The sequence below is a fragment of the Sylvia atricapilla genome, chromosome 6, assembly GCF_009819655.1.
Source record: "Sylvia atricapilla isolate bSylAtr1 chromosome 6, bSylAtr1.pri, whole genome shotgun sequence".
In the NCBI taxonomy this organism is placed as follows: domain Eukaryota; kingdom Metazoa; phylum Chordata; class Aves; order Passeriformes; family Sylviidae; genus Sylvia; species Sylvia atricapilla.
In genome coordinates, this window is record NC_089145.1 from 62,989,316 (window position 1) to 63,009,563 (window position 20,248).

Here is a 20,248-nt window from a genome sequence, read left to right on the forward strand (position 1 = left end):
AAAAAAAAAAAGGAAAAAAAGCCCAAACCCAAAAAACTGTCTGAATCTTTTGTGGTGGATTTTCAGCAAACTGTAATTCACTCTATTTTTCTGTATCCCCTGGGTGACCTGTTAGATAAGATACCATAGTGTTGATTAGAAAAGTCAGTGTTACCTTGCATGCTGTAAGAAATACTGTAAGCACAAAATTGGTCCTGAATCCTTGTTGTCTTAGGCCAGCGATGTCTGTGGGTATTCCACCTTATGATTAGGGTACAGTAGAATTTTTGGTGAAATATCTCTGTCTTGTGTGTGAAAAGGATACAGAACTTTGGTCAGAAGGAGAGCTGGTCGCATTGGAGATCTTTTTTAAATTCTGGAGGTTTGTCCTTCTGGATTTCCTGCAGGCTGCCTTTTTTTATCATGGCTGTTAAGCCATATCACTACTTACAACTTATTCCTTAAGCATTTGAATAGCAACTGTCTTAGAAGATACTATTAAGTAATGGATAGAAAAGCCTTGATTACCTCAAGCTACATTTTCATGTTCATGTAAAGAGCAGAGAGCAGAGGCAGAGCTTTTCTGGTTCCTTTCTGACTGGCTGTCACTTTGGACACCTGAGATGCACATTCCCTAGGAGCTTTTCATTACTTGCATTGTAGGTAGATCTGTATTAGATAGTTGAGCAGGGTTCAAATTCCTGCCTGGGAACAACGACCTCTAATTGCCACTAGCACGTGGCCTTTCTGCATGTTACAATTTTCTGCCAAATCTTCACTCTGACAGAAGTCAGACGATGTTTGGCGATTTCTGGAATGAGCATCAGCGTTGTAGTCATTTACATGCTGCCACTATAACCATTTGGTAGTGCCTTCATCAGGGAATTACCCTGAGGGGGTTTCCTTTGACATGTTTGAATTGGAGTGAACTTGGAAAGAAATGCACTTCTAATAGGACAAAGTAAAAAAATTGATTAGAGAAAATAAAACTTATATCAATGAGACAGAACTCTGAAGCAGACTGACTTGCAGGATATGTGGCATTTGGAGTTTTTTGTGTTAACATTAATAAAGCTAAATAAATTACTTTTCAGAATTTATAGCTACGTGCTTCTATATATACATCAGGAAAACACAAAGTTGAAGCATCGATTTTAAGTTTGGATTTCTCTTGAATACACACCATACAAACAGTCTTTAATTACGTGAGTAATATCTACATCCAAGTAATACTAAAAAACCAACATGTCTTGCTAAAATGTTGGGAGCTGAATAAACTTTAACTGTATTTTGAATTGTATGTGCCAGAGGTTGGGACATAACAAATCAAGAAATACAGCTCTGAGGCGTTCAGCTCCTAATGTTGTTTTCATACTTGTGAATCTTTAGTGCTGCCTATATTTTACCTAACAGATAGTGAGAGACCAGTTTTCCTGGTGCTTGCTCATCAGTGTAAATAAATGTGCAAAAAGATAGGTGTCGTTGCAGTTGTAATTCTCTCTGATTTTGACCACCACTGCAGAGAGCTTTTGCAGGGTAGGAAAAGGAGAGATCTAAGAAACATACAAAGAATAGAAAATCCTGGCCTACCTTAGTTCAGAAATTCTCACCTACTTGAGTTTGTGGCATCTGCAGCAACCCAAGTCGTGTGCCTTTAGGTGTTGCATTCTTATGGTACCATTTTTCTTAACCAACAGCTTACACCACACTCCTTTCTAGTCTTTGCACATATATTTGCATTTTATGTCTGTCTGGTGCTGCTGAAGGAAGTCCCCAGTGTGTCTGCAAGGAAAAGGTGAAACTGCATTTGAAAGGAGCCTGTCTGCTTTGGAAAACTTTATAATTTTTACTTGCATTTCCTTGAGGATTTTTGCTGCAGAGTTTCATGTCAGTGGCTAGATCTGTAGGGAAAGGAAGCTAGAGCTATTTCTTTGTAGGAAAATCACAAAACCCTGTCTTTTGGGAGGTCTGCCTTGCTTTAGGAAACACTGCAATCTGAGATATATATATATATATATATATATTTTTTTTTTTTTTTTAATGAAGAGGAAGATTTCATGGGATAAAGGAGGAGGAATGCAAGGAAAATAAGTTTCTTGTCTTACAGTTTTTGGGCATTTGTAAAGAACTAATATATTGTTGCACCTTACAGTATCCACTGGAGATGAATCTTTTCTTTCACAGGCTGTAGTCAGGACAAAATATTAAGGAGGGATTAAACAATACTGCTGCTACACACCTAAGGAGATTTCCTGTTACTATCAAGAAAGTGAGCCATGGTAATATGATGCTATTTCTATCAGCCATCTGAGAATGCTACTTTCATCAGTATGTGCTGATCATCTTGAGTGTTCTCTGAGAACTTGCTTGCAAAGCTTTCTATGGTGCAGCCACCTACTACAGCAGAACTTTGGCCTTCAGCCACAGGAATTTAGCTTTGGCACTAATTCAGAAGGTTTCTAGACTGCATCATGATCAGCCCTTTGCACCCTGGATTACTGTCCTAATGCTATAAAATGGAATTTCCGATTTGAAAAAGTCACTTGTAGCACAGGTACGCAGCTGTCCTGTCATGTCTGTTAGAAAAGTACATTTCCCAGAAGGAAAGAATGAGTCAGGTTGGAAGGAACCACAGTGGGTCATGCTAGGGCACATGGCACAGGATTGCATCCAGATGGTCCTTGAGTATCTCCAGTGAGGGAGCCTCCACAGCCTCTGAAGACAAGCTGTTCCAGGGCTCAGTCACCCTTGCAGTAAAGGAGTTCTTCCTCACATCTAGATGGAACTTTCTGGGCGTATTTCTTCCTTTGCCTCTGGTTTGATTGCTGATCACCACGAGAAGAGCCTGGATCCTTTCTCTGCTGCTTAGGCACATGGATGGGGTCCCCTCTCACTCACCATTCCCAAGGTTGAGCAGGTCCAGCTCCCTCAGCTTTTCCCTGTAGGAGATGTTCTCCAGACCTTTCATCATGGTTGGATCTTTAATATGTTATCTGTAGATGTCAACAGGCACGTAGATTCCACATGTTGATAGTCATCTTCTTTGTTTATAGCTTCATTTATTTAGGGCATTTCTATAAAACCAATAAATAACACTACTTTATAATTATTTGATTCAATGAGAGGAGAAGTTTCATTTAAATGAATTGTGCTAGCAGTGTTCAATTGCACCTGGGTGAATGTTAGAATTAAATTTATAATGCCAACTTCAAAAGACACTTGAGTGGGTCATGGTTGATGATATATTATAATTATGTATGTGAGAAGCAAACATTACAATAATAATCAAATACTGATACTTAATCTGCAATTCTAACATGGTGCAAGCTCAGGTGGAATGCTCTGTAAAATTGGTTTGGTTTAATTTTAAACTTGGAAAAAAACGAGTAAAAATAATTCTCAAGCAAAAAAAAAAAAAAAAGCACTGATTCTGCTGTAATTGAATAATTTTAAAAGTTTGGGAAAGTGGCTTTTCAAATTTCATCTTAAACCTTCTATATCTGTGATGATTGCTTATAAATGAACAGCTGCATCTTTGTTGCCACAGGCTTGAATTAAGGTCCCAAAGTCCCACAGGTTTTGAATTCCATAGCACATTACCAAGAAACATACAAATATAGAAACCTTCATGCTCTGAAAGTGAACACAATGCATGTAATATTCATGATTGCTATGGCAAACAAAATGCAGCATTACACCAAATGCTGCAAGGACAAACGGTGTAGAAATGAGAAAGGACCAAATGACTAGGTTCACTGCAATCAACAGTCATGTGGTATTTTTCTACTTGTCTTGTATTTAAAAACTTACATTTAACCTTGTCTGCATCTCTCCTAATCTTGTTACTCAATCTAAAATAGCACCCATTGTTTAAGGAGTTTGTTTTTTCCTCTTTCTTGTTCACTTTGGCAGTGATCTGTTAAATATTTTTTCCATTCCTTTGTACACACATAAGTACCTCAGTGTTACTTGCTGCATTATTTTCAGGGAGCTCTTGTTTGAATCATTTGACCATGTCTAGAACCCTATGCTCTGCACTGTGTTTTCTGAGTGCTACAAAAAGCTGGGAATAATTCAGGGATTGAGAGTTATTGAGAGCTATAATTATGAGAATTATGATCTCATATTTTTTCCTACTCAAATGTAACTGTCATGAATACAATTCAGAGTGATCTTGATACCAGAATGTAACTATCATGGTTCACAAAATAATCCTCCACGTGTTCTGAGCAGGGAATGCAAATTCAGTAGATGTAAATATCCACCTTTTGCACTTGACACAGTATAGTTGCCCAGTACTCAGAGTAACAATTAGAGTCACAAGACTCCTTAAAGATATATTTTTTTTTTTATAAACCTATTTCTAAGGGCACCATTTGTGGCTGTCAGGAAGGTTTACACACTTCCCTGAAAGGCAAAGTTCAAAATGTACCAATCCTAGTTTATAGAAAGCCTACAAAAGGGCTAAATACACAAATGCATAATAGTTGAATTTTGATTTTTTATTAATATATTCATATACTATTGGCTTCTGAATGATGATTAGGAAATTTTTAAACAAGACACTTGATTTGTTTGATCAGTCCCAGTGTTACTTTTGTGAAACAACATTGGACCCTTTATGAATATGATCTGCATTTGACAAAGAGATGAACTTCTCTCAGATAATTAAGTTCTTACATATGTTTAAAAGATAAGCATCTTTGGATTGGAGAATGATGCTATAAAATCCTCCACTAATGGAGGGCATTTCCTTATGCCTGTGTTTGCTGTCCCCAGACAACTTTGAGAAAAGTTTCTGTTGGAGACTGCACCTCCCTACCTTAAAAAGATGCAAATCTGTAGAGAAATAGGCTTTATCAATTCCAGCTTCGTGATCTTACTTGGATTTTTGGTGTTATTTTTGTTGTGATTCTGATCTTGCTTTTTCCTACAAGAAAAAAAAAATATAACTGCATTTTGTATCATTTTTACAGGAGTAAACAATCCATGGATTAAATGGTTTGAGACAAGATTAAACAATCTAATTAGGCTGGTAAATTCTTTTTCAAATGAGCAAAACCAATTTCCTTGACTTAAAGCAAAATCTCATACATGATCAAAGAATAAGGGTTCTACTGCATTTGGGGTTTTCCCCATTTTAGGATGTATTAGTCCATTATTAAGCTATTATACGTGTTTTACAATTCTCTGTGTTTATTTAATGCTAAAAAAGATAACAGAGTGAATAGGAATTTCATTTCTATTTCAGGCTGGTTTATTAGTTTCCAAGAGAGAAATCTAAAATTAGATTTGGAGAACAGGCAGATTTTAAAAACTGACATATTTCTGATCCACTTGGTCAATAACAGCATTAGGAACATTCTCCACACTGTTGAAACATGAAACATAGGCTATGTTGTTATTAATAAAGCTTTTTTCAGTCTATGCCTTGTTCTGAGTAGGCACAAATTAAAGTTTCAGAAAAGAATATTGCTGTGTGTAGCTGTGAAATATTGTCTTAAAAATTACAAAATATCAGTGGATGGTTTTTGCTTCGTTTATTCTTGTTTCTGTTTGTGATTAAAGACTACTTACTGCAGCTTTTTGATTTCTAGACTGGAATAAACGCTTCATGCTAGGCTTTTGTCTTAAAGTAGTACCCAACTCTTCATTTATAATTGTTCATACTCAAACCTGTTTCACTTGAGAGAGCAGCTTCTGATGTCCTTGGTACATATTTGTACCCAGCAATGTGCTAGACATATTTCAACTACCTCTATCTAAACAGGACCTAAAACATGGATATTCTTATATGCAATCATTCTTCTAATCAAAAATTTATTTTAATTGAAAAAGTTGAGCTGTGTTTATTTTGGGGTGTATTTATTTTGTGTGTATTTGGGTCAAAAGTATTACTGACTAGTAGGCCTTTGTAATTTATTTGATTGGTGCCAGTTCTTCTCCTCCCTTTTCCTCAACTTTTGCTGTTTTCCAGTCAATTTTCCTGTTAGACAATTTAGACAACTCCTTTGGTGTTAAGTAGTATTAGTTAAACATTAACTCGTAGTTAGTTAGTGTTAGTAGGGTCATTAAAGATCTTCAATTGCTTTGGATATACAAATTTAAAAATTAATCTTCCCATTCCATTTATTTTCATATAACACTTTTCATATTGTGAAAATTTAGCTACTTTTCTCTATTTCCTGAGCCTTAAAATGTATTTTGGAAATGCACATTGCTAGTGTTTCAGTTAAATTCCAAATCTTTGCATGCCATCAATCCTTTTCCACAGATGAACATTTTCTAGGTCTTCTCTCCACAATCCAAAGACACCTTTTGTTTTCTTTTTTCCCCCAAAGGAGAGGTGTGAGTATGGCTAGTGAATAATGAAAATCTGAAAGATTCTGTGAGTAACTAAGATTTGAGGGCAAGAAAAAGTCGTTATCTTTATAGGTGGCAGGTAATTTTGGGGTAAAAATAAAGAATAGACAAAGGGTTGTTACATGCCTCAGGCATATAAATGCTTTATGGCATTTTCACACCCTTGTTCAGCTTCATGTACATTACTGCCATTCATTGGCTTGCTAATGAATGTGAAAAATTGTACTTTATTTGAATAAATGATGCCATCTGAGCCTGTCACAATAATATTAAAAAAGCGTATCAGAGCACTACCACCCACTCTGCTGCTGTTATTTCTAGGGATAAGAGATCATAAGTTTTTGTGAGCATAAATGCTCTCTAATAATGCAGCTTCTGCTGGCCCATGTGATCCTGCTGCAGGAGTGCCTGTCCCAAAGGCTCGGTGTCCTCTAGTCCCTGGTGGTGTGGGACCCTGGGAGCAATGTCAGTGTTTGTCCCTCCCCTCAGCAGAATTACTGAGCCTCAACTCCTGTCCTGTAACACGGGAGAAGTTCTGCAGTGGGAGGAAAAGGGAAGAGCAGAGGGACTGCAGCCTCCCTCCCCGTCCCCAGCTCGTGTACCTGCAGCTGCTGCCGAGGTGGAGGAGCTTTATGAGCATCCCTGGGGTAGAGCTGGAGAGGGAACAGCCTCACAAGAGCAGGATCCCTGGTATGAGTCCCAGAATTCACACAGGTACTTAGCACAGATTAGATACCATTCTTGAAGTTCACATTCTTCATTTATAGGTCTGCTGCCATCCTCTAAAAATGAGGTCTCAGGCAAGTAGAGAAAGGAGATAATTTCACATGTATTTGTATCTGTAGTCTGATTTTTTAGAGGTGAACTTGTTATTTGTTGCCTGTTAAGGAGAAGAACCGGTGAGGTTCTTAATTCTGTCAAGTTTTTTCTTGTGTTACTGCACAGCAGGGCCATGGAGGAGTATCTGAGCATCAGTAACTTACTCAGATTAATTAGAAATTCCAGCCCCATGAGGCGACTCTTAAAATGTAGCTGTGAAAAAACTCTTATGCCTTGAAGTCCTTTGAGATGCAGATTCCTTCCTTCAAATCTAATAATAAAAAATAATAAACACTTTGAAATCTTGTACCATTTGTATAAATATTAAATTATTCCATTATTCTTTTAAATAGTTGAAAGTAGTCACCAAATGAGTGGCCTTTCAAAAAGGCTCCTGTCTGGCTCAATGAGTATTGGCAGGGGAGCTTTTGTTCACTTCAGCTGATTCTCATTGGTACTGAACTTCCCAGGGCCATTATATCTACCGTGGATATTTTAAAAGTAATTTTGTACAAGAATGAAAATAGTCCAGCAAATAACCTGTGAGGCAGGAATTTTTGAGTGGTTAGGAAAAAAGAATGTGTAGCTATAAAAATAGAGAAAGAGCAACTGTCATCCAGTGCAAGAAGTTGAGACAGAGTCCTATTTAGAAACAGTCCTGCCTACATAACATTTTCTACTCTTTTTATTGTGGACATATTATATCACAAAATGCTTATGAATTTATATAAGTATTCTAGTGGGCAGAATGAGTGTGACATTGGTTTTTGAGGAAGATATCTCCTAGTTAAACTTCAGTTTACCTCTTACAGCACCAGAGTCATTTTGCGTAATGCGTTCTTCCTACACCCAGGTCATGTTTTTAATGCTGCTGTAGTAATTATGGCAGCTTTAGTAAGAAGGGTAATTCACTATTTGTGTTGTATCTGTCTCTGGGAAACAGCATTGTGTTATGTATGTGTGTAGTGAGCCTTTGAGGAGCCCTCCATCTTATCTAAACTAATAGTTCTTTGTATGATTAAGGGTGAGAACTTCTTATCTTTTGGGATGATTCCATCTAAGTGTAGATGGGGTGCACCGTCTATGGACATCCCTGTATTTCTTAACTGGCTAATTTAGACTCAGGGCATAAATTTTAGAAAACTGAATTTAGGGGAGATTAATGCCATTCATAAAAAAAATCAGCAGGACATGCTGATACAATCTGGAGGTCAGGAAGGAGCTAGGAAGACGAAAATAAGTGTGACCTACTGAATGTTTGAGCAGTAATCAGAAACTCTTCCTACCTTCTCATCATATTAACTCAGAGCTGGAGTCTGCTGCCGGGGAGCTGCGGATTTAATTGGAAATACAGCACATAAAATCTGCAATGAGCAGAACATGGAGTTAGACTAGCACTTAGGGGTGAGGAAAGAAGGAGCTGGGTACAACAAGGTTGTGGTGTGTGTTTGTGTTTGTGTGGGCTGTTGTGGATGTGCCCTCTGATGGCAGCACAACGGGAATGTGCCCTGCTTTTGGCAGAGCATCCTTACTCCAAAAGGTGCCTGGAGCCCTGTCCCTCTCCCGGATTGCTGCACTAGAATAGTTCTAATGATACACTTACTCTTTATGTAAGCATGTTTCTTTACCTTTCATCACACCTGTCTCTGATGTTGGCCTTGAGCACTGTAGATAAAGGTGATTTCTTGCAGGATTGTGACTTAATTTAAAAAGCATTCAATAGTAATAAGCGTACTCTGGAAAAATCATGTTTCCCTAATCACTGTCAGTGTTTACCTGCAATATGTACACGCAGTCATAATAAAAAATATACATGCAGTCATAAATATTTTAGTAGAATTTCTAATCTTAACTTTGAGTATGACTCATTTACCTGAAGTTTGGTATTTGCTTCCTCTAAACAAATAAATGTCAATGATTGTATTATGTGATTTGATTTCTTGAGCAGCTCAGCTTATCCAGGAGGATTTTCTGAAGCTTTTCACTGGCTTTTAAACTGTGGAACTTGAGAAATATTTTTTTAAGGAGAAAACTCCTTTGGTGATTTCAGCTGTTACCACTCTAAATTATAAAATGTATCAGTTCCTGCAATTTCTCAGAGTATATATTTTACTGTTTAAATGAGCAGTTTTTTCCCTTTGGTTTGGTAATTGTACATGTAGGAGGCATTATGAGCAAAGGTTCACATTACTATAACATGTATAAAAGCAGTAATTGTCAACTGAACATTACTTTGCAGGATAAAATAGTCTCACATTCTTTTGTTAATAAAAAAATCATTCCAGATACGTTGAAAAACATATGCTATTTCTTTTCTTTCTATTCTCTTCTAAAAATAAGATCAGTTATTTTCTTTTTTCCAGTAGATATGGTCTTCTGGTAGTAATTTGTGTGCTCGGTTTTTAATGAGTTTGAAAGCTTTACCCATCATAGACTTTCACATTTTCACCAAATTTCACTACTGGATTTTTAATAAGTCTTTACTTATTTGGATGGTTACTGATGGGGGAAAAAATAGTAACTCTGTGCAATATTCCATGCACTGATCATCTAAAAAATACATGAATAATCAAATTGTTCTATTCTAATTTTTAGGAAGTATCATAATGGTGAGCACATTTCCTTTTGAGGAAAATCAGAAGCACAGTGAAGTCCATCAACCATATTACCACTGTTAAAAAATGAAGCAGGTTTCTTTTTTCTTAGCAGAGAATACCATGCAATTTGGGACTCATCAAAACTCATATGATTTTTTTCTTAGGGGCAAGATGTAAATAGCAATGATTCAATGATTATATTTAATTATTTTTTATTTTGTTTAAATTTTGTGGTTTATGTTCCCATTTTTTTTAATAAATATTATGATGGACTAAGTCATTTGTTTTTGGGTTTGTTTTTTTTTTTTTAAACAGTAGTTCATTTGTTATAAATAATTTTACAAATAATGTATTAATTAAAGCATTCCCACAAACAAAATTATTAAAAGTACAGTACTTCTGTCCATGTTTGAGGGCTTTCTTATTTCCAGTGCCTTTATTTTCCAGAAACATGCTTTCCCAAAGCATAGTTACAGTGTGTTCATGTTCATTGCAGCCATTTGGGCATTAATTTGCACACATACTTCCTCTGTGAGTTTTTCTCATCTAAGTGACACTCCTACATAAAACCATAGAAAGAAAAAAAATCTCTGGTCTTTTCCTTTGGTTTTGCAGACAATTGCCAGCTTTTGCAGTGGAATCTTTATTTTTTATGAATAACTCTTAAACAAAGAGAAATAATTGTAATCCTGTCTCTTACACATGACAGTATAGTAGTAATAAGTAATTCTTCATCTCTCTTTATGTAACTAAGTTTCTGGGAAATCATCATCAAAGCCTTAGCTGATACATAACAAAACAGTTTATATTCAAGGGATTGTTTGCGTTGTAAGATGACTCATCATCTCTTCTAAACCTTTAATAATGATGAGGTTTGAGGGGTTTTTAATTTCCATGCTTTCTCTTTCACATGGGAATAATCTGTGTCTTTAGTCATAACTGTGGTAAACCTGCATGAATGTGATTCAGTCTTGGGACCAAGTCACAATGCATTGTAAACTTGTTTTCACAGAACCCTGACTAGTCAGACACTTAATAAAATTTCCAGGATTTTTAAACTCCATTTCAGTTTCTGATGCTGGTGAAAGTTGTCATTTCTTCAATCAGAGTAAACCAGGTTGGTGTATCTGGGGGTATGAATATGTCTGTGCACACAGATGTGCGTGGCTGTCCATATGTCATCCTAAAAGATGACAATCTTTTATCAACCCGAGTTCAGCAGGCAGCTGCTTCTGCTGAGGGTGGGAAGGCTTCCTGTGGACACAGCCTCATTGGTGTGAGTGTCCCAAGTAACCAGGTCCAACATTCTTTTGTCTGCATGAAAACAAGGGCAGAACATCAACGCGCGAGGATTCCCACCAGTTTCCCTCCTCAGTTCCACCAAGGATTCCTACCTTGTTTCCTCTTTCACTTTGGGAAGTCTGAGATCCTTAGGCTTTGCTTTGGGAGGAATATGGGTACAGGCTCTTGTTAAGACCAGGTAATTCTCTGTTGAGAAACAAAGGCAAAAAGGATAGGAGAGAGATTGGAACTGAAGGAGAAAACTGTCCAGTTGAGATTTCTGTAACACTTCACCCATCTTTGGGGTGTTCTTAGGTGTTGCATTTAAGACTGTACATTTTATCATTTGTATGGCAAAGGTTTTTTATATCTGCTGAAGGCCTTGTGAGATACTTCTAATGCATTTGAATAAAAAAAAAAAAATTATGACTTTCATTTTCTGAGCCTTTATGCAAATGTGCAGTGGAAAAGTTACATCCAAGGAAGAGTTTATCATTTTTAACAAGATTTTCATGTTAGGCAAGTCACTGACAATTTTTAGTTTGCTTGGGAATAGTGTCAAAGCACAGTCCTATTTTAGCAAGGGGTTTGCCAGAGCAGTTTTTGGCTGAATCAGTCTGTTGGTGTCCTGTAGAATCCTGCTCTAACAGCCACTTGATCATGGGTCACAAAAGCGCGTGTCTGGGACCTTGGGTTTGTAGAGTGCTGCACTGGGAGTCGTCAGGTAAGTTTAATGTAAGTGAGCAGATGAGAGGCTGTACTGCAACTTTCACTTAGTTAAGGTTTTAGCTTGGGCTTCTCTCACTAAAAGGTTCTCCACTTTAATATCAAAGAAATTGGCATGGTGCATGGGAAAAATGCAAAGAGATTTAATTTGAGGTTGTATTGGGATTACACTGGGCTCCTTTTGCATTGTGCTTTTTGGGTTTCCAAATTCTCTTTAAGATTGACATAAAAGCCCAGTGTAAAGTTTATAGAGTCATAAAATTGCCAGAGTTCTGAAAGGTATCATGCATTCCCCAAAACATTTCAGCTGAGAAATGCTTCTTATTTTCCAAAAATACTGAAGCACATTTAACATTTAGTGAGCATTTCTGTGAGTACAGAAGAACTCCTACACATTGAATCAGAGTCTTTAAGTAAGCCTTTTAAATTTTAGTGGCAACCATGTATAGATGCATGCCAGTTATGTACAAAAATACAAACAGCAAAACATCTGGATCATTTCTCCTGTTGCATCTCCTGCCATTTATTCTAATGGTTGCTTTAAAAGCTGTATCAGTTGTCCAATAAGTAAGTAACATTCTCAGAGAAACATCATGGTCTGTTGTTTGGAAGTTCTTGAAAAGCTTAGTGTGGTGTCCAAGGATATTTGCCAGAAGTAAAATTTTGGATAGTTACATGAGATAGGAGGAAAAATGAGTTCTTAAAACAAAGTTATTGCAAGCCTGTTTGTTTTAGTCCTGATTTATTAGATATCAGAAGAGTTTTTGTTTAGTTTTCTGTAAATTGTGTGATGCCTGGTAATGGTTTCACTTTTCCCTCTCCTGGAACTGTAGAAAAAAGAAATATTCTATCTAATGTAAAAAAAAGGACCTGAAAATGGCCCCCTGTTAACTAAGCAAAGTAAACTAAAAAAACCCAGATAAAGGTTTCCTTTTTTTCTCTGGTGGTTTTACAAATAAATTTTTGGTGAGTGTACAGACAGGGGTTTTTGTGCAATTAGATTCTGCCTCTTATTTGATAAGAAAATGTTAAAACCCACACATGCAAGTTGAATTTGGAATGTAATATAAGGGGAAAGAAATTGCACTGCACTTGCTGAAAAGTATTTGTGTTCCTTAAAAAAAAAAATTAAATGGTTTTAGAAACATCAGCAGCATGTATTTAGATTTTTTTTTCCAATTTATAGACACATGCAAATTTCTACCATGAACTTTGTAATTACTGAACATACATAAAGACATTTTTCTGGGTTTATTTAATGTACAGGGATGATGATCACCTGTTCTACATTTGTCCGTTATCCGTGATTAAAATTAATCTTTTCTTGTATGTTTTATATCTTCATATGTAAAAGGCAGTGTACAATACATGACCATGACCTAATTGAATTGTAAATAATTTTTAAAAAGACAATATTTGTATATTGGTTATGCTTGCACAACATAATCAAGGGCAATGATCATTGGTAATTTGATTTTCTTTGTCAGCTATTTCAAAAATTAGATCTGTATTTTAAGTACATATTTTGAAAATCATATGGCAAAAAGTATATATATAGATGGTTGAGGTTTTGTTCACAGAAATGGAAAAAGGATTGCATAAAACTGTTAATGTAAAATAAGCAATCTGACACTTTAATTCATACTCTAATGGCGCTTAAAAGCTCTTAAAATGGCAGAAATTTCAGCAGTGTTAATGATTTGTAGGTTTATTTTTGCTATAGAGGTTGGTCATGTAGCTGGCAATTTTTCTTTTGCATAATTCTTGTAAATCATTGTGCTCTTGTGTCTGAGTGAGAAGCTATTACAGTTGTGAAGAAATATGACAATGTTGCTTCAAAAAGATTAAGACAATTCAAAACTGTGTAAGTGTACAATTTCTCCACCTTTTTTTTTTTTTTTTTTTTTTTTTTTTTTTGTGCACATGACTATCAAAGCAGATGTGCAGTTTAAAAGTTTACTCAGTGTGAGATGTTTTTGCACAGTTTTTTCTTTCCTGGAGCAGTGCTTTGCGCTGCCACATCCCAGTTCAGGCCCGCTGAAATGGAGCAGCTTTGCTCTGCAGCAGGACACACGGCGTGGTTTGGTTGTGCTGCACCTCCCAAAGAACACAGGGTGCAGAATGCCCTTTGGTCCCCGGGTGTCAGGTGTGAGGATCTGGATTTGGCCGGGCTGGCTCCCACCAGGTGTTTGGCAGGAGTCATCCCTGCAGAGCTCTGGGCTGAGGCTCCCGGCCTGACCCGGCGGGGCTGTGTGTCAGGGGGTTGTGTGTCAGTGGGTTGTGTGTCACTGTGTTGTGTGTCGCGGTATTGTGTGTCTGTGTGCTGTGTGTCACTGTGTTGTGTGTCGCTGTGCTGTGTGTCACGGTGTTGTGTGTCTGTGTGCTGTGTCAGTGTGTTGTGTGTAGCTGTGTTGTGTGTCGCTGTGCTGTGTGTCACGGTGTTGTGTGTCTGTGTGCTGTGTCAGTGTGTTGTGTGTAGCTGTGTTGTGTGTCGCTGTGCTGTGTGTCACGGTGTTGTGTGTCACTGTGTTGTGTGTCTGTGTGTTGTGTGTCTGTGTGTTGTGTGTCGCTGAGCTGTGTGTCAGTGTGCTGTGTGTTGTGTGTCACTGTGCTGTGTGTCGCTGTGTTGTGTGTCAGTGTGTTGTGTGTCTGTGTGTCTGTGTGCTGTGTGTTGTGTGCTGTGTGCTGTGTGTCAGTGTGTTGTGTGTCCCTGTGTTGTGTCAGTGTGCTGTGTGTTGTGTGTTGCTGTGCTGTGTGTCACGGTGCTGTGTGTCAGTGTGCTGTGTCTGTGTGCTGTGTGCTGTGTGTCAGTGTGTTGTGTCTGTGTGTTGTGTGTCTGTGCTGTGTGTCTGTGTTGTGTGTCAGTGTGCTGTGTGCTGTGTGTCAGTGTGTTGTGTCTGTGTGCTGTGTCTGTGTGCTGTGTGTCACTGTGTTGTGTGTCTGTGTGCTGTGTGTCACTGTGCTGTGTGTCACTGTGCTGTGTGTCGCTGTGCTGTGTGTCTGTGTGTTGTGTGTCAGTGTGCTGTGTGTTGTGTGTCTGTGTGTTGTGTGTCTGTGTGCTGTGTGTTGTGTGTTGTCTGCTGCCCAGAGAACACTTGCATTGGCGGCATTGATCCGTCCGTCTCCCGTGGCAGCGTTCAGGAGACAATTAATGCTCCTTGTAAAGAGTCCCCAGAGCGTTTTCCTGCAGCTCCTGCCTGGCACAGGAACCACCGGCCGTGTTTGCCCAAGGGGAGGCGCCGGGCAGGGAAAGGGAAAAGGCAGGAGGAAAGCTGTCTCCAGGAGCCAAGATGCGTTTGCTTTGGTCACTGTCACTCAAGTCAAAGGCCCTTTTCTGATGGAGCGTTTGGAAAAGAAAAGGAGCTGGGTTTGGAAGTGGATTTTTTTAAAAATATGTTAAGAGGTCAAGAATATTTTAGCAGTTTTCCTCTGGAGAAATATGCATTTGATTGGGAGATTTTTATAACTTGCTGTTAAGAGTGTAAGCATTCTAATTTTATATTTTAGGTCAAGGATTAATAATCTGAAATTTTTTGCTTACATGTTTTAATCCAAATTTTAACTATTTTTAAATAACATATTTTAACAGACAAAAAAAAAAAAAACAGCGTTTCTTATTTTCTCTTTTTTGCTGTGGTGTTGAATTCCAGTGTTGCCTGATACTTAAGATAAAAAGCAGATTTTAAGTATATGTGAATATGTTATCTTAAAAGCAGGCAGGGCTCTTAGTGTGTTCCTTCATCTTTAGGCAATAAAATATTTAATATTAGAGATCATCCACAGAAGCAGGTGAAGAGCATTAACTAATAAAACACAATTTTTTCCTGGAAATTCCTAAGGTTGCCCTACTCTGCTCTGTTAAAGTCTGTGTTGCACTCTTGTAAAGGAGCATACTTTAAGATTATGAAAGCTGATTATATAAACATAAAATTGATAGGAAGGGAATTTCTGGAGAAGGTTGCTTAGCACTCAGGTGCATTAATCTATGTGATTCCATGCAGGTGGTGCAGTGGAAATGAGGCCAACCAACCTGTGGGCAACTTCAGAAATTGTTGCAAACTTGTTAATCTTTGCCACATCATTGCATTGTCATTTTGATTTTCTTAGGTAGAGTGAATGCATTTAATGTGAGAAAAGATTAGTTTGTGACTTTATCAATAGTATTTGCTAGGAGTACCTCAGTGAAAAAAGCTATTCTATTTATTTTTGTGCTAATTCCATGGCTCAGATTTGTTATTTTGCTCCCACTCCTCATAGTCTTGAAGCAAATTAGGCAGTGACATTGAAATAGAATTATGTATCTGGCTTATCTTTGCAACAATATTCAGTTGATACAGTTTTACTATATTTTTAGGAATACACTAATATCTTGATAGTTCATGTTATAATTGTCTTCTGTTCTGCTGGTGTTTGAAGATGACAGTGAGGCAGTGAATATCAAAAGTTATGTATGTTGGCAGTGTAAAGAATGTGTTTTTGAAAGTGTGTATTCTGTGAAATTTTAAAGCAGTTTTATTTGAGTGTGTAGGTTTTCTTATGTTGGTGTTCCTGCAGAATGAAACTGGAATCTACAATATTCATCTTTCAGTTGGTTTTGGGGAGTTTGAGGAGTTTGTTTCCAACTCCTGTCAGATCCGGTTTTTCAAGTCAAAACTGATTTTTCTGGAACCTATTTAAGTGGTTTGATACGTGGAATACAGAACATGGATTGTTTCAGTGAAGTGTCATACTCTTGTCCTTAGGATTGATACTGGGGGGGTTTATATTATTTGTTTAGTGAGGATGTACTCAACTGTAACTCAATATGTAAAATAGTCCTTTTTTGCTATACAGTGAAGCCATTTAATCATCTAAAACCAGTCTCATCACAAAAAAAAAAAAAGGCAAAAAAAAAAAAAAACCCAATAACGACAACAACAACAACACCAACAACAACAACAACAACAAAAAAAAAAAAAAAAAAAAAAAAAAAAAAAAAAAAAAACTCAAGAAAGTAAAGAATTATTTTTCCACAGTTCTGCATCCATCTTTCCATCCTTTACCATCCTCTAGAAATTTTTAAATAAGGAATCAGTAGATAAGAACTGGTGTTGATTGTTTTTAGCACAAGCAGAACAATTTCATTTTGGGAGAAATCTATGAGTATGCTGACTGATGATATCCAGAGTGACTTGGAAAGTTAGTGATTGTGGGTTCTACACCAATAGGAGTTGTTTAAAATGTCTCCACATCCTCAGAATGTTTTTTGGAAGTCTCTCATCTGTTCTTTGGGGGGTGCTGCTCCCGGGTGTGCAGTGTTGCATTTGAGTGCCGTGTTTGTGCCCTGGCTGGAGCGGCGTGTGGCACCTGGAGGAATCCACACTCAGCTGCACTTTTGCTGTCTGCAGGTACCACAGAGCGGGTGTGTCTGATCCAGGGGACAGTGGAAGCACTAAATGCAGTTCATGGCTTCATTGCAGAGAAGATCCGAGAGATGCCTCAGAACGTGGCCAAGACGGAGCCAGTCAGCATCCTGCAGCCCCAGACCACCGTCAACCCAGACCGCATCAAACAAGTGAGTTTTTCTTGGGATACACAGTCACTGCAGCTCCTTACAGGTCTTAAACTTTAGTGCTGGAAGGGCTAAACATAGCAGCTGCTTTAACAACAATGGTATTTCAGATTTATTAACTTGCTGGTACTCTTTTGCCTTGTACTTCCATGTTCCATGTTTCTCAGCAGTTCTTGATGAGTTCCAATGCCTTGCTCTGTGTTCCTTTCATGAGCTTTTCTTTACTGTATAAGTGGTAATAGAGCTCTAGGTGTTAGTTAAAGATCACTGAATTTTAATCTTAAATGGTGAACCCTATGTAAATCTTAAGCGTTACTAAAAATCACAGATTAACTAAATGTTCTCCACGTTTATGTATAAATAATAATAAAAGAAAAGAAGTAACTTTTTTTTAGAGTCTAAATTAGATAATTTAAAATCTTACCTGTAAGAACTTGAAAATGTAAGGATAATTTGCTTGAGAAGTTTGGTTTTTTTTAATAATTCATTTTATGTTATTTTTGGCATCTTTTTGCCTATTTTTTGCTGGCTTCATTCAAAATCTTTGGGAACTGATAAAACTATTTGCAAGCTATTATTTTCCTAGTTCTTTATTCTTTGATTTTCCGTACAAATTTTAATTTTTAAAAATTTGCTCTGCAAGGAGAATGGGAAATATGTATCATGTAGGATTTGAAGTTATTTTCCATTGTATTGAATAAGAAAAGAATGAAGAAAGAAATGAGTGAACATTAGGAAAATTTTATCTTGTCTCTCTGTCCTGTAGAGGATAGATTTTAGTTTCCCACCTATCCTATGTGGGAAAAGATCATTTTGTTCTTCTACACTAGCAAGGTTCAGTTTCCTTTAATTTGGTAACTGTGTGCAATTATTTTACTTTTGATACAGTCACATACACAGAATGCTCATATAAAGATGTTTTTGAACAGGATGAGTTTGCAACAGACTGCTTTAGATGGATAAAACTGTGCATAAACCATTTATGTGACTTCTGATATTTACTAGTATTTTTTTTCTGTATGCAATTATTTTACATACAAACTATTCTAGATAATTCATAAGAAAATACTAAAAAGAGCCCCCCGATTTTATAGAATTATAGAATGAAAATTATTATGCCTGAAAGAGAGAGAAAAATCTGAAATTGAGCTATATTTTGAGTGGCTTTTGTGCTGATAAAATATTGGATTTTATGCCAGTATTTCTTAATCCAGTGGGAAATGAGTGTTCTCTATTACAATAAAAAGTGTTTTTCCCCTTTTGAAATGAAATGAAGCTAGTTTTTTAGGGTAGAGCGTAGATTACAGAGGTCTTTAGTGAAATGCCTAAATAATACCTCTCTTGTGTCTGAAGATGATAAATCTTGTTGTCCACCCTATTTCTTCAGAAAATGTATTTGCAAAGTTGTTGAGGGTGTTTTACTTTTATTTTGGGGGTTTGTTTATTAATTTAATTGTTGGTTTGGTTGTTTAGTTGGTGCTGGTTTGGTTTTTTTTTTTTTTTAATTTTTACAATTTTTCCTCTTTTTTGAAAGTTTTTTTGGTTTGGGGTTTGTTGTTTTGAAATGTTAAGTTCTGGAGGGATGGATTAGTGAATGCAGTCACTGCTAATGAAGTTAAGACTAAAGTACAATGTGTACTAGCTCTACATCTTAAAATATGAATATATGACTTGTAAACATGCAGGTGCATAATATAACTTCAAATATTTGGGGATATGCATGTGCATATGTTATATCATTTTAACCACAATGAATTGTTTCAATTCTCTTTTAATGAGGCAGTGTCTGTTAATGATAAATTAATACACTGTAAATATTGACTCAATCTAAAATTGATTCAAACCTAAAATCCATTGTTTTTACCAAGACATGAAATTGTTAGCTTAGTTCTTAGGTAAAAGTTGGAAGTGAATTAATCTGTCCTTCAGCCTCAGAGTACGCTGTACTTTAATGTAAGATATAATGCCTTGATTTAAAAATTTAAGAGAACAGTATTTTGTAACAGGTTGCCATGATTTAGAACTCCAGAGCTGTTATTTTCTTGAGAGCACAAATATCACAATTTCATTACAATTATCAGTAAAATTCTTAATTTTTTAATCTAGTAATTTTGGTTTTTTTAAACAAACCTTAATATTTGTAACTTCTTTTACAAAAAATTTTACACGGTTCTTCTTGTCTTAGAGTGTTACCCAAGAACACTGGCACACAAAGCATTACATTGCAGGCTGAAGAAAACTGAGAGTTGATCTGAAATAATAAGTTTTCCCTTCAGTTAGGAGCTCTGAAAATGTTTCAGTCAGAAAGGAGCCGTAGTTTTGTCCCCATGAACAAAGACAGCAGTAGCTGAGGTCTCCCAAAGGCTCTCATACGAGCACCCAGCTCTCGTTTCCCTGTGGGAATTTCTCTCCTGGGCTGCTTTATCAGCACTCACCCGAGGGAGGGGAGCAAAGAAAGAAAACTCCTGGTTATAGGGTCAATGAAGAAAGGCAGTAGGTGAGGCCTTTGGTGACTCCCTGACTTTAGCCCTTTCTGTCTTCAGGAAAGGCACGGGACACAGAGAGGCTGACTCTGGCCTCTCCTAGTGATGGAGTCACTAGCTGAACATTCTGTCCTTGAACTTCAGCTCTTTTGGCTGCAGAATATCTAAAAGCGAATCTGTGTACTTCCTTTTGAGCCTTCTCAAAAGGAGTTTTGTTTTCTTGTCTCTCCTAGTCCTTTGGACTTACCAGTAGATACCAGGGAGTTCTCTCCCCCATGTAGGTCTGATAGGTGTTTAATTGACAAATGTTTGTATCTTTTATGTCTATACAACATAGACAGTCTCCGTGGATGTCAACCATCTGCTATTGCTAAGTATCACTGAACAATAACCAGCTGGTTCTTATGCCCTTTCTCTTTCCAGGAGCTGCTCTTTAGCCTCCTTTTTTT

General features: G+C 37.1%; 1 protein-coding gene across 1 annotated transcript in view; it reads left to right on the forward strand.

Moving 5' to 3' along the window:
* The window catches only part of NOVA1 (NOVA alternative splicing regulator 1), a 156,813-nt gene that overhangs the window by 94,612 nt on the left and 41,953 nt on the right, over positions 1–20,248 (forward strand). Inside the window, exon 3 of the mRNA XM_066322165.1 lies at positions 17,153–17,319. Coding sequence (XP_066178262.1) covers positions 17,153–17,319 — 167 coding nt within the window. The remainder of the gene's footprint in view (positions 1–17,152; positions 17,320–20,248) is intronic.